General features: G+C 42.8%; 1 protein-coding gene across 2 annotated transcripts in view; it reads right to left on the bottom strand.

Moving 5' to 3' along the window:
- Window positions 1–14,405, bottom strand: part of ZMYND12 (zinc finger MYND-type containing 12) — a 62,410-nt gene that overhangs the window by 28,377 nt on the left and 19,628 nt on the right. The window contains exons 4-8 of one of the 2 annotated variants that reach the window (XM_037032494.1): window positions 13,997–14,166; window positions 9,398–9,520; window positions 8,316–8,427; window positions 4,701–4,846; window positions 656–4,040 (exon numbers count right to left, since the gene is read on the bottom strand). In XM_037032494.1, coding sequence (XP_036888389.1) covers window positions 3,915–4,040; window positions 4,701–4,846; window positions 8,316–8,427; window positions 9,398–9,520; window positions 13,997–14,166 — 677 coding nt within the window. In that variant the 3' untranslated portion in view covers window positions 656–3,914. Of the gene's footprint in view, window positions 1–655; window positions 4,041–4,700; window positions 4,847–8,315; window positions 8,428–9,397; window positions 9,521–13,996; window positions 14,167–14,405 lie in introns of those variants that run through there. The other variant, XM_037032495.1, reaches the window with a different exon arrangement.

Raw genomic sequence — 14,405 nt, 5'->3', positions numbered from 1 at the left:
CACGGGGGGCCTCCAGGGAAGGACTTGGGGGCTTCAGAAGAGGGGTGATTGACACTTGCCCCCTGGCTTTGACATAGCCTGAGAACTCATTCTGTCTCCAAGAAGTCTCCTAATCTCTTGGCTGCCTTACTTCCCCTACCTGACGTAAGCCTGAAACAATGCGGTGGTGGGTGCAGCCCTGTGCTGAAAAGAGTGGGTCCCCCAGGGTCATCAGGCCTAAGAAAGAATATGTAAAATCCTGTGAAACCTGTTTTGTTTAGAATGCTCTCAATTAAATGATAAGGGTCCAAGCAGGAAGTACATTTGTTCCTCAAAGCTTTATGGCCCTTTAGCTATCTGACCCTGACTCAAATTAGGAGTTCTTTGTGTGTTATCTATTGTTTGACCCTTACTGCCTGATAATGATTAATGAGCTTTACCTGTATGCAGTAAAAGGCAAGGGTCCTGACGCCCTCCTCTTGAGAAGACCGAGGCACTCTGAGGCTTGATCTCCCTTTGAGAGAGAAGTCGCGCCAGCCCTTTTCCTCCACAGGACTCAGCTGTCTGTGAATTTATTTTGTCTCATCCATAATGTCGTGGACACTGAGAGCTGGTGTCCGTGTCACTTCAGATTTTGCTAAGTTAGAAATGAATATCTGAATTTATAAGTTACAAATTCGCAGATGGGGAGAAAGTGGAATGAGAAAAAATAATCCAAAAGAAAGGGGAAAACAGAACGAGCAGGACAAGTAAAAGGCACACATTAAGATCATAAATGTAAACCCCAAACTTTACAATATAAAGGAAACACAAATGGATGAAATGATTCTTTAAAAATCACAGCTATAGGGTAGTGGGAGGTAGGAGAGGGCAAAGGGGATAAGTGGGACAGAAAGGGACTCTAGGCGATGGCCGTGCGATGCCCAGTGCTGGTGATATTGAGTTGAGTCATACACCTGAAAGCTGCATGCTTTCATTAACCATTGTCATCCCAATAAACTCAATAAAAATAAGTAAATACAATAAAATCATGACTTCAAACTAAAATAAATAAAGTAAAAATTACAGCTATGAAAATACCTAACTATATTATTTTTAGTTCCATCCGAAACATAAAGATACAGATTGTTTGAAAGTAAAAGGTTGCGAGAAGTATCAAGTGTTTCATCAGGATTTAGTCCGGGGAAAACAGAAGCCTCTGTAGGCACGTTGAGTAAAGAGATTTATTTAATCCAGAGAATTAGAGGCTTCCACAACCTTTGGAATGGATGGGTCAGAAAGATGAGGGAGCAAAGGTCGGCAAGCCATTTCCATACCAAATCTGCTTTCGAGAAAGCAACAGTAGGTGATTCTCAGGAAGATTAGTGGCTGCTCCTCATCCAGCTTCCAAATCTTAAGCAGTTTGCCCCTCCTGGGCTGAATTTCATCCAGGATCATAAAAGGAAAGAGGTCCTGGGAACTGTAGTTCCTAGCCCACCCTTTGAAGCAGAGGTGAGTGACGATGCCTCGCTGACCGAGCAATCCAACCGAAAGGAAACAGGTGTAGGTATGCTGCTATGAAACCAAAGTGGGCTCTGAGGCCAAAAGCATTACTAGAGATAAAGAGAAGCACTTCATGATATAACACATAAAGATTTAATTCTTTATTTTTAATTCTAAAATATAACATTTGAATTTGTACTTGCCTAATAACAAAGCCTCAAAATATATAAAGCCAAAATTGACAGGACTAGGAGAAACCGACACATACACAATCAGACTGAATGAACTTGATATGCCTCTCTCAGATTTAAACCCAACACTCAGGAAGGATAGGCAAGATCTGACAACATGAACAAGTCTGACCTAATGGACATGTACAGGACACTGTGCCCTATAACTCCATTCTCTTGGAGCTCACGCAGATCACTGGCAAATATTGGCCATATCCTCAGCCATAAAGAAAATCTCAGCCAATTTCTAAAAGTCAAAATTGTACACTGCATATTTTATGACCTCAATAAAATTAAGCTAGGAATCAACAACAAAGAAGTCAAGTCACCTTCTTTTAGAAAATAAAAATCATATCTCTAAATGACTCATGAGTCGTAAAAAATTAAGACATATCTAGAACAAAATGACAATAAAAATGCTGCAGCTTAACATATGCGGGATCAAGGAAAGCAGCATTTGGGGGAGAATTTACAGTCCGTATGCAAGTGTTAGCAAACAGAAAGACTGAAAATTAAATTACTATGACGTGATGAAGAGGAAAATCAGTCGATGTGAATAATTAATTTAAAAGATAATTTTATAAATTAGTGGGGAAGAATTCATGAACAAGAATTCAGGGGAAGAGAGAATAGATAATGCAGGGGAGAAAGGGACAATGAATATGGTAAAGGAAAGAACTAGAGTTTAATGAAATGCACTTTAAAGGAGTTCTATAGAATAGGGAAGTCATGATATTTTAAATTATCTGCTAAGAGTTGTTGATCCTCCTCTGCACCCCCTGCCCCACCCACCCAAATCTTCACTAAACATCTATTTGAAAGAGCTAACTCATATTTGAGGTTGTGGGGTGAGAATCAAGAAGAAGGAGAGGGTTGTGTCCCTAAAGATGAAAAAACAACTTCAAGGTGAGATATGGAGAATGAGGATGCAACTGAAGCTGCAAACTGGAGCGAGAGACGGCTGGTAGAAGAGTCTGTCATCTCTAAGATGACAGAGAATGGTAGAGACGCACAAGAATGCCCAACATTATGGAAGGGGTTCCCAGCAGAGTTTACCTAGACCTTCAGGAATAGGGTGGTCTATCTGACCTATTTTCATTATGTCTCTGAGTGAATTAATTTACCATGAGGTACAAAACTCTCCAACATGTTCTTGACTTGCATATCCTCTTCCTGGGTAAAAATCTACCCAGGTGTGCTAATGGGCAGGCTGTTTGACACATCTGGAGCTTAAAAAAAAAATGCTACGTGACCATGGCCATCTGGGGGACAAGCTGATATGGCTGTGGCCACATCTAGGCCATTCTACAACAATAATGAATGAGGTGACAGGGAGATCATGGTCACAAAGCTATTAAGTGAGATGCTTGGAATTTGAACCCAGGCACATCTGACTCCAAGGCCTGTACTCTGTCCTCTACACAACAGGGGGCCTTCCAGAATCTTCTCTAGACAGTATAGATGGCTTTGTCTGCTTCAAATCATTGTCTAGGAAGAGAAAGACACCAGCCTGGAATGGTCTCTCAGCCTGTCTGAACCGCGGCTCCTTGCAAGGCCCAGCACCTTCCCTGGCAAAGACCTATGGTTTATGTCTGCATTTTGTTATTTATTTTCAATATATCTCATGTCCTTTTTACCTTCTATTTCCCCTTCACTCCCTTCTTTCACATTCAGTGGATCTGTTCTAGTATATTTTAACTCTTTTGTTGATTTTAAACTATTTTTAGAGTAATTTTCTTAGTGATTGCTCTAGGAATTATAATGGATATTTTAATCACAAACTACCTCAGACTGATGCTAATTTAATTCTAGTAGAATAGGGAAACTTTCCTCCAATATAGCTTATTCCCTATCCCCTTTTTTGGGCAAAGATCTATGGATCATGCATCACTAGGAGACTTCTGGGAAATATGATAAACTATTTGCAGTTTAATTACAAATACCTTGTTAGTGAGCTGACAGCACATTACTCAAAGTTGCACAAAGTCATGATAAACCAAGTGCAAAGGTCTTGATAAACAGGTTTTACTGATTTCTATGTCTAAGGCTCTATATCCCTTCACACATGCTATGCAAGAATAAAAATGTACTTTGTGTGAAGTCACAGGGGAAGAGGGTGGAACTGCAGCAATTTGTAAAACAACAAAGCAGTTGTGCGAGGCTGGAATATATTAGATGTGCAGTAGTCCCTCGAATGGGTTCTGACGCAGAACCCATGGGCCACTAAGTCATGGGCTGAGCTTCTTCAGCTGAGATGAGGTTTAGTAATTCTTGGATGGCGTTTTGTTCATGAACACTGAGCTGTTTTTCTTTAGCTAGATTGAAGGCTCTCATGGCATATTCTTGTGCCTAGAATAGAATTGCAGTGAGAAAAGGAAGTTGTTACAGGGAAGCATTATGCTGGGAAGCCCCACCTATGCTCAATCCCAGAAACATGGAAAAGGACCCATCAGCTTCTCACACCAGCCACTGAGCTCTTGTTGGAAGCCTGGGGACACTCACTGGGTCTGTACAGCCAGCCACACGTGTGCAGGGTGGGGCAGGGGGCACCAGGAAAAGCACCTGGCTTGACAAACTAAGTACACCTTCTTAGCAAAGTGAGATTTTGTAAGATCTTAATTAGAGCCTTTTGAACCGACGTTGGCAGGAAGAGAGATGACAGGTGCCACAAGTAAATTGCCATCCCGGGGGAACTCACTAAATGAGTGTAGTTAAAGCTAACTGCTCCATTTCTGCGAGGACTCCCCAGAGCCCTCCTGCTCTGCAGGCTGCCCAGCACTGCCTCAGCCCCCGTTTACCTATTCCACCCTCATAAGGGAAGAAGATGATCCCGTTTCCATCATGCAGGCTGGACACAACCAATGAAACATGTCACGAGCATGTGAACTTCCTGGAATGAGGGCTTACTCTCAGGACAAAAGCTGGTGCAATCGGGCAGTATACAGCTGGCTTCAACTAGAGGAATTTCTACCTCCATTTTAGACAGACTGCTTTTCCAGGGAAACTTGCCTTTGAAGGATTCATCATCAAGTAGTAAAGCATGACCAGGATTTTCAGAACAAAGACAGTTTTGTGGGGAGCTTTGTCAGATGTAGACTCTCGAATGTTTAAGATTGACGTCAGGATCTGAATGGCTTCTGCTTCCTGTGCTTCGTCTGCAATGGGAAGGAAGGGAAGAAGAAACAGGCCCTGAGAGGCAGCCGAGTCTCCCCTGGCGGACAAGCCATGAGCTGCGAGTGTGGCTGGCCTCCTGAAGCCTCCTCCCAGGGGCATTCTGGGAGGCAGCACAGACCACAGCACGTTCTCCTCCAGGACGACTGCTGCCACATGCAGAGCAGGAAGCCACACAGCTTCAGGCAGCTCCCCAGCTTTTCCCAGCATGTCATTATCAGAGAAACCTAAAAGAATGCTCAGTTCCAATGTTGCTAAGATCTCTCTCTTTCTAAGTCCTAAATTCGATCTCTCAGGGGATTTGTCACAGTGGGACTCCCTGGGCCCAACTCAGCTTCCGCTCTATGGCAGGAGCCGGGGGAGCAGGGTTTCTCGAGCTGCAGCATCTTAATTCTTCTTCCCCCGATCCAAAGATGTTTAAGGAACAGCCTTTCACAATTTCCCCCAGCAGTTTTTGGATCTACCCTAGTCACCATTTATTGACTACTATGCGTTATGATGGGCCAGATACTTAAAAGCAAAATTTTAAGTTCAACAAGTCCCAAATAACATTGTTTTGTTCAATATCATTTCATTATAACACTGACGAGGGAAAAATGATTCCCAGCTGAAGCCACTCTGTGTGTGGAGTTGGCTCATATCTGTGTGGGTTTTCTCCTGGTCCTCAGTCTTCCTTCTACAGCCCAAAGATATGTACATTAGGTGGCTGGTGTGTCTAAGTTGTCCAAGTGTGAGTGAGCATAGATGTGTGAGTAAGTGGCTCTGCAATGAAAGGAGTCCTGCCCAGTGTGGGTGTATACCTTGTGCTCTGAGCTGCCAGGATGAACTCCAGTCACCCGTGACCTTGAAATGGAATAAGTGGGTTGGAATAGAATTACATTATTTGTTTTTATTTATCTATCTTAAATATATATATAGCTCACACTTATTTTAATGTTTAATATTAGAAGTGTTGGGACGTCTGATCAAGGTGGAGGCATAGTTAAACAAGCTTCATCTCCTCGCACAATCACAGAAAGAATTACAACCAGAGCTCAAAATGAATAATATCCAAAACCATCAGAATATAGAGCTGTATGGAAGTTTGACAACCAAGGATTTAAAGAAGCCAAATGTATCCAGACAGGCCACACTACTAAGGCAGGGAGTCAAAGTGACTCTACTTAATAGACAGAAATAAACACAGGAGGCTGCCAAAGTGAGGAGACAAAGAAGTATGGCCCAAAGTTCTTTCAAATGAAAGAACAGGTCAAACCTCAGCAAAAGAACTAAATGAAACAGAGATAACCAATCTACCAGATGCGGAGTTCCAAACACTAGTGATCAGGGTACTCAGAAAACTTACTGAATACAGCAAGAAAATAAAGAACACCCAGGAAGAAATGAAGATTACACTAAGTGAAATAAAGAAAAATTTACATGGAACCAACAGTGGAGGGGATGAAGTCAAGAATCAAATCAATGATTTGGAACATAAGAAAGAAATAAACATCCAACCAGAACAGCAAGAAGAAAAAAGAATTTTTAAAAAATGACAGTATAAGGTGCCTCTGGTACATCTCCAAATGTAACAACATTTGAATTGTAGGGATACCAGAAGGAGAAGAGGAAGAGCAAGAAATTGAAAACCTACTTGAAAAAATAATGAAAGAAAACTTCCTTAATTTAATGAAGGAAATAGACATACAAGTCCAGGCAGCACAGAGAGTCCCAAACAAGTTGCACCCAAAGATGACACCAAGACATCATAATTAAAATGCCAAAGGTTAAAGAAAAGAGAGAATCTTAAAAGCAGCAAGGGAAAAGCAGAGAGTTACCTATAAAGGAGTTCCCATAAGACTGTCAACTGATTTCTCAAAAGAAACTTTGCAGGCTAGAAGCAACTGGCAAAAAATATTCAAAGTGATGAAAAGTGAGGACCTGCAACCTAAATTAATCTATCCATCAAAGCTATCACTTAGAATGGAAGAGCAGATAAAGTGCTTCCCATACAAGGTAAAGCTAAAAGAGTTCATCATCACTAAGCCAGTACTATATGAAATGTTAAAGACATTTATTTAAGAAACTAAAAAATCAAAACTATGAACATTAAAATGGCAACAAATTCACAACTATCAACAACTGAGTCTAAAAAACAGACTAAGCAAACAAGCAGAACAGGGACAGAATAATAGATATGGAGGGTTATAAACTGAGAGGGTGAAGGGGAAGCATGGGGGGAAAGGTGCAGTGATTAAGAAGCATACTTTTTTGAAAAAAGAAGCATAATTGTTAAGTACAAACTAGACAGGGGGATGTTATGAATAGTATAGGAAATGGAGAAGCCAAATAATTTATATGCATGACCTAAGGACATGAACTAAGGCGGGAAGGATTGCTGGAGGGAATAGGGGTACCAGGTGGAGAGGGGCAAAGGGTGAAAAATTGGGACAACTGCAATAGCATAACCAATAAAATATACTTGACAAATTATTAGAAGTGTTTTGGGTCTTTATTTAGGAGTTTGGTGATCTTTTTGTCACCAGAAATATGCTGTAGGGATTTCCTCTCATTCCTATCGATTAGCCTATGGTAAAACTGGTTTCACTAAACATTATCTTGCTAAAGTCACAGTTTCTAAGAACCTACCAAAGACACTAAGTGAGGACTTCCTGTGTTAGAGAAAAAGACAGAAAGGGTATATACCACAATGTTAAGGTTGGCTACCTTTGGATATCTATGATTTCCAAATTTTCTGCTTTCACATGAACACTTTTATCATGAGAGAAAGCTCAGTAAAGTTACTAATTCTTTAAACCTTAATTTAAACACCTCTTCCAGAAGTCTTTCCTCTTCAACACCACTATTGCTTCTTTGTTCTGGGGCTAGACTTACAATATAATTTGTACTCACAGAAATTTTCTCTCGGTGTTTCAAATAGGCTGTCTCACCAACTACATTCTATGTATTTTTTAGCACACATTAGATCCTCTGTTTCTGTATTATCCCAGAGGGAATGATACTGTACAGTGTACTTCAACACTCAGCCCTGTGCTGAGCCTGGGGATGGCGGGATGATTCAGATTCATTGCTGCCACTGAGAAGCTCACTGTCCGGTAAAGGAAGAGGATGGGGCATCAGGACACACAAGTAATGTGATTTCTGTGTTGAGTCTGCCTAGGCTTATGTGCCTTGGAGGGATAACACATAAGACATGGATGCTCTACAGAAGTCACAGTGGGATCTGGCAGGGTCTTTCTTTCTCCAAATCTGTCCCCTGAAAAGCTGTTTGTGATGCTAGGAATCTGTCTTCTGCTAAAATCCCCTTGATCCCCTGTCTCAGTTTCCCCATAAGCCAGGTGGGAGAGATGGCATGAGATCCACAGCAGACACCGAAGCTCTCCCCCTTCAGGACAAGGCCCAGAGAATGACAGGAAGTCACTGCCCTGCTTCACAGGGAGAACTGCCACTTACCCAAGCCAGTGTCAGTCTCAAACCGTTTGCCCAGTAAATCTATTTGTTGGATGCGAGCCTGTGAGAGGGCTTGATGGTGATCGTTCAGATATTTATTCCAGATCTCAGAGACCTGTTGGGCAAGAAGATGCAGTCAGGTACACGGGCTAGGTCTTAGCCCGCCGACCGCCAGCTGGGAGGGCAGCAGGGGGAAGCCTGGGAGCCCACACAGGCCTGGCCAACTCGAGTGGGACAAGTGCTGAGCTACAGAGGTCACGGGACTGATCTGCGGACAGCCCTGCTGGGGTCTAATAACATGGCTACCATTTGTTGAGAACATATCACTAAACCTTTACACCCTCTCAATGCACAATTGAGGTACAGTCTTATTCCCACTTTACAGAGGAATAAACAGAGGCTTAGAGACGTTAAAATCACACTTGACTTTTGGTAAGAGCTGTTGTGTGGCACAGCGAGGAATTAAATTCAGGTCCGTCTGACCCTGAGGCTCATTCCGTTCTAGCCACTCCACAATGCCTCTTCCTCACAAGTGCCCTAAACTACGAATAAACAGTCGCAGCACGAGAGCCTATATCACACACGGCAATGGTTTCTTGATAAGAGAGTTGCCACTCTATGAATATAACCAACATTTTAATATATTAGAAACACTTTAAAATCTTTCACATGTACAGGTGGAAATTTCAAGGGACATTCACATGTTTTGATCCCTTCATATGACCTTTTGGCAATAATTGTCCCTAAAAACCTCATCTCCTTCTCTATCACACACCTCAATATGCCCACATTATCTTGGTCCTGTGGGTATGACAGAGCATATGGCCCTCTATTTGGAGGGGTTTGGTTCTTATCGATCCATCTCTTATTACTTGCTAATCGTCCTATGGATTCTAAGGGTTGGTCTCTTTTGGTAGTGGAGAAACAGGAAGAAAAAAATTGGAATATATCATATATCAGGCTATGGGAACTTGGGCAAGTCACTTTATCTCTCTGTGCTTCAAATTGTTCATGAATGATCTGTCACCAGTTGTAAGATACGAGGCCAAGGTGTCTAGGCTCAGCTCCCACATTCCCCAGCTCACCTTGGTGTACAGCGTATCTGCCAGGTCCATCTTGTTAAGGCCAAAGAAGATATTAGCCAGGTGAAAGTAGCCTCCTGAGGTCCTGATGTGCTCTGTTCCAAATGCACAACTGGCGAAATAAATCTAGAGCAGAAGGAAGAAGGGGAGTGCTTGAGTTCTCTTTGCAAATCATACACCTGATTTAAAAAGAAAAAGACTTGTATCCACAATATATAAAGAACTTCTACCACAGCCCAATTAAAAATGGGCAAAGCCAGTCAGAGAAAAACAAATACCATATTATTTCATTCATATGTGAGATCTAATGAAAAAACTAAACTAACAAGCAAAATAGAGACAGACTAATGGATAGAGAGCAGGCTGACAGTTCTGGGCAGTGGTTAGTGGGTCAAGGGGATTGAATAAGAAGGAAAAAGAACTCATGGACATGGACAATAGTGTGGTGACTGCTGCGGGGAGGGGGTGTAGGAGGGGAATGCTAATGGAAAAATACAACAAAAATCAATTTTAAAAAATGGACAAAGATCTGAATAGGCATGTCTCTAAGAACATATAGCAATGGCAAATAAGCACAAGAATTGAGATAACACTTCTCACACACTAGAATGGCTCTAATCAAAAAGGCAGCATTCAACACGCATTGTCAAGAATGTGGAGAAAACGGAGCCCAGTGCATTTCCATACACTGCTGGTGTGAAACCGAAATGATGCAGCCTCTGTGGAAAACAGTTTGGCCGTGCTCAGAAAGTTAAACACAGAGTTACTACAGGACTCAGAAACCTCACTCTTAGGCATATGCCCAAGAAAATGAAAACATACGCCTGTACAAAGACTTATATATTCTTGGCAGCATTATTCAAGAGAGCCAAAATGTGGAAACAACCCAAATGTCCCTCAACTAATGAATGGTTAAAGAAAATGTGGTATATTCAGATGATGGTCTACTAATCAGCAATAAAACAAATGAAATACCGGTATACACAAACAACATGGATGAACCTCACAATAATTATGCTAAGTGAAAGAAGTCAGATGCAAAAAAACAAATATCAATCTATTCCTATTGGATGTCCAGAAAACACAAATCTAGACAAACAGAAAGTAGCTGCCTGGGGCTGAGAGTGGGAAAGAGAAATGCCTGAAAATGGGTACAAGGGATCTCTTTGGGGTGATAAAAGTATTGTAAAACTGGATTGTGCTAATGGCTGCACAATTGTTTTTTTATATATATTTTACTAATTATAGCATTACAGTTGTTCTATTCCCCCCCTTCATTCCCCTCCACCCGCACACTCCCTCCCCCACCATTCTCCCCCCTTAGTTTATAACCACGTGTCTCAAGTTCTTTAGATTCTATATTTCCCCCACTATTCTCGCCCTCCCCCCTATCTATTTTCTACCTACCATCTATGCTATTTTCTGTGCCTTCTCCCCTCTTCTCCCCCTCCCACCCCCCTGTTGCTAACCCTCCATGTGTTCTTCATTTCTATGATTCCACTCCTGATCTAGCTGTCCTCTTGGTTTGCTTTTGTTTTAGGTGTGGTTGTTAATAACTGTGTGTTTGCTGTCCTTTCACTGTTCATATTTTTCATCTTCTTTTTCTTATATAAGTCCCTTTAGCATTTCATATAATAAGGGCTTGGTGATGATGAACTCCTTGAACTTGACCTTATCTGAGAAGCACTTTATCTGTCCTTCCATTCTAAATGAAAGTTTTGCTGGATAAAGCAATCTTGGCTGTAGGTCTTTGGATTTCATGACTTGGAATACTTCTTTCCAGCCCCTTCTTGCCTGTAAGGTCTCTTTTGAGAAATCCGCTGACAGTCTGATGGGTACTCCTTTGTAGGTGACTGTCCCCTTATCCCTTGCTGCTTCTAGGATTCTCTCCTTCATTTTGGTCTTGGCTAATGTAATTATGATGTGCCTTGGTGTGTTCCTTCTTGGGTCCAACTTCTTTGGCACTCTCTGAGCTTCCTGGATTTCCTGGAAGTCTATTTCCTTTGCCAGACTGGGGAAGTTCTCCTTTATTATTTGTTCAAATACGTTTTCCACTCATGGCTGTTTCTTTTCCCCTTCTGGTACCCCTATAATCCGGATGTTGAAATGTTTAAAGATGTCCTGGAGGTTCTTAAGCCTCTCCTCATTTTTTTGAATTCTCATTTCTTCATTTCTTTCTGGTCGGATGTTTTGTTCTTCCTTCTGGTCCATTCCATTGATTTGAGTCCCAGTTTCCTTTCCATCGCTATTGGTTTCCTGGACATCTCCCTTCATTTCAATTAGTTTAGCCTTCATATGTTCCTCTAATTTGTGACTATAATCCATCAGTTCTGTGAGCATCCTGATAAATAGTGTCTTGAATTGTGCTTCTGAGAGGCTGGCAATTTCTCGGTCACTTAGAGTTATTGGCTCTGGGACTTTGAGTTCCTCTTGCACCATCTTTTGGGCTGTTCGTGCCTGTTAAGTAGCAGGATCAGAGCCCTAGGTTTTCACCGGAGCAGGGCAACTCAGTCGCTGGGTTGTGACATTGTATGTGGGGGTGGGGTCAAAGAGAGACAATGGCTTCCCGTCTGCCGTCTGTCGCCGCAGCCCTGGCGCCACAGCCACCACCCTCACCAGGCCCACGCGTTTCATCCCACTGCACTCGAGTGTGCCACTGCCGTCAGCCCTCCACCACTGGGTTCACCCCCTGGGGCCTGCGTGGTCCGTCTCACTGTGCACGAATGTGCGACCTCGGTCAGTCTGCCCCACACCCTGACTGGTTCCGGGCTGCCTGCGCGCCTAGGTCGGGGGATCTGTCCTGCCCGACCCAGCTCCGCTGCTGGCTCCGCCTCTCTTACTGTCCCCGTTGAACGGTTCGTAGTTGTCGGATGGTTCGTAGTTGTCGGACTTCCGTATAATTCCGTTTTCTGGTTTTTGGGTGTGTCCTAGTTCTCCAAACCTTTGTTGTGTTCAAACTTGGTTGTGGGAAAAGGCACAGTGTTTCCTCCTATGCCTCCATCTTGGCGGAAGTCCACAATTGTTAAGCTTACTAAAAAGTCATTAAATTATACACTTCGAGTGGGTGAATTTCATGGTATGTGTCAATAAAGCTGTGCGCTTTTTTTGACTAGGCTGAGGAATCTGAGCTTGCTCTAATTCTTAACAGTGTGGCCCAGCTCAAGACAAGATTGGTCTCTGCTTCATTTGTCAGAGGCCGGAGACTATCTCTGTGTAGAGAAACACAGATGAAGAAGTGCATTCATTGGTCAGGCTTGTGGGTGGAAATTTACACACCTTCAAAATTATCTCCTGAAGACGGTTTAATGAAAAGAATTATCTACAGAGACATGGAAGGGTTAAGGAATCAACAAAAGCTAGAGGAGCACTGGGGATTTCAACAGCAAGGAACTATTACCACGTCCTGACTCCTCAAAAAGCAAGGGGAGAAAGCAGGGTTACCAGGGCCCCTTCCTGTCTCTCCCCCCAACCTCCAACCCCCTGCCACACCTCTCACTCTCCAAACACAGCTGAAGCCAGAGCAGTGGAGCCCAGGCTGTACAGTCCATAAAAGTCAGCCTCCCGGGGCAGAGTAGGGCAGAGAGTGCATTTGGAGTAAGGGGATATGGAGGCTCATCAGCACAAGAATGTTTCCACTGAGCCCTGGCCTGCCGGCTGCTCAGTAGGTTAGAGCATCGTCCCGACATACCAAGGCATGGGTTTGATTCCTGGTCAGGGCACGTACAAGAAGCAACCCATGAGTGCACCAGTAAGTGGAATAACAAGTCAATGTTTCTTTCTCTCACTCTCTCTGTCTCTCTCTTGCTTCCTCTCTCTCTAAAAAAATCAATAAAACAAGAATGTTTCCATCGGACTTACAGGCATTGTGCAGCGGCAGCCAACCAGAGGGAGGGTTACCCAGTGGAAGGGCTAAACAGAGAAGCAACCTACATGAAGACTCATCCAGATTCCAGAGTCAGGAACTATTCTCTCTGGTAATATTGTACAATGCTGAAATCCTGATTTTGGAAGAAACCTCAGAAGTTTTGGAAGAATTGCTCTTTCATCACTCTCATCATCCTATCTAACATTTGCACAGAGTTTTATGGTTTATAAAGCACTTTCAAATACCACCAGCTCATTGAAATTTAATAACCACACCCTGAAGTAGACACATTGATGTTGTTTATAAAAATAATAGCCAAAGCACTGCTTGTGTATTGTCCCATTATTTATCTCTGCAATGACCCAATGAGGCAGAGACAATTTTATAATTTGAAAGAGGTTAAATAATTTGTTCAAGGCTACGTGGCTGGTCAAACCACTGACCTAGAACTAGAAGTAAAGCCCTTCTCTCACCTAGTGCCCTCTTCTGCCTCCCTTTACACCCTCAAAGCGATGGAGGCCTGGGGAAAGGATGTGACTTGGCCAAGGTCGCACAGCGAGGAAGCGGGAAGGTTTGAACTCAGGTTGTTAGAATTGTGTCCTTGCTAATACCCCACCAAACAGCCAGCAGTAGACCAAAAAGTTATAGAGAAATGCTCAGTTTAAAACACACACACATACACACACACAAAGAGCTGGTCTCAGAAATATTCAGGTGTTATAATTTAGATTGTTTACATCATTGGCCAGATGATAACGGGCTTCCTCGTAGTTTTCCTTAGCCATAAAGAGGAGTCCCAGGTTGCGATGCAGTAGAGAGTGGGTGGCATAAGGACATTCAGTTGATTTGAGGACTGTCCACTGGGCTTGGGATAGATATTCCTCAGCCTGGACGATCCGGCCCAGACCTGTCCAAAAGAAGGAAAGATTATAATCCATACCCTGGCCAGAAAACACGATGAAATATGCCATCATGCATTCACTCATTTACTCCGTAACTCAAACTCGTACTGACACACAAAAACTTGTTCATGAAGGTTCATAGCAGCCTAATCATAACAGCCACCCCCCAAAACAGAAACAGTTTAAATGTCCATCAAGTGATGAGTAGAATGCAAAAGGTGGTCTATCCACATCCATGATGGAA

Source organism: Sturnira hondurensis, unplaced genomic scaffold, assembly GCF_014824575.4.
Source record: "Sturnira hondurensis isolate 20B ecotype Veracruz unplaced genomic scaffold, ASM1482457v3 Scaffold0021490, whole genome shotgun sequence".
In the NCBI taxonomy this organism is placed as follows: domain Eukaryota; kingdom Metazoa; phylum Chordata; class Mammalia; order Chiroptera; family Phyllostomidae; genus Sturnira; species Sturnira hondurensis.
This window is presented reverse-complemented; position numbering and strand designations above follow the sequence as displayed.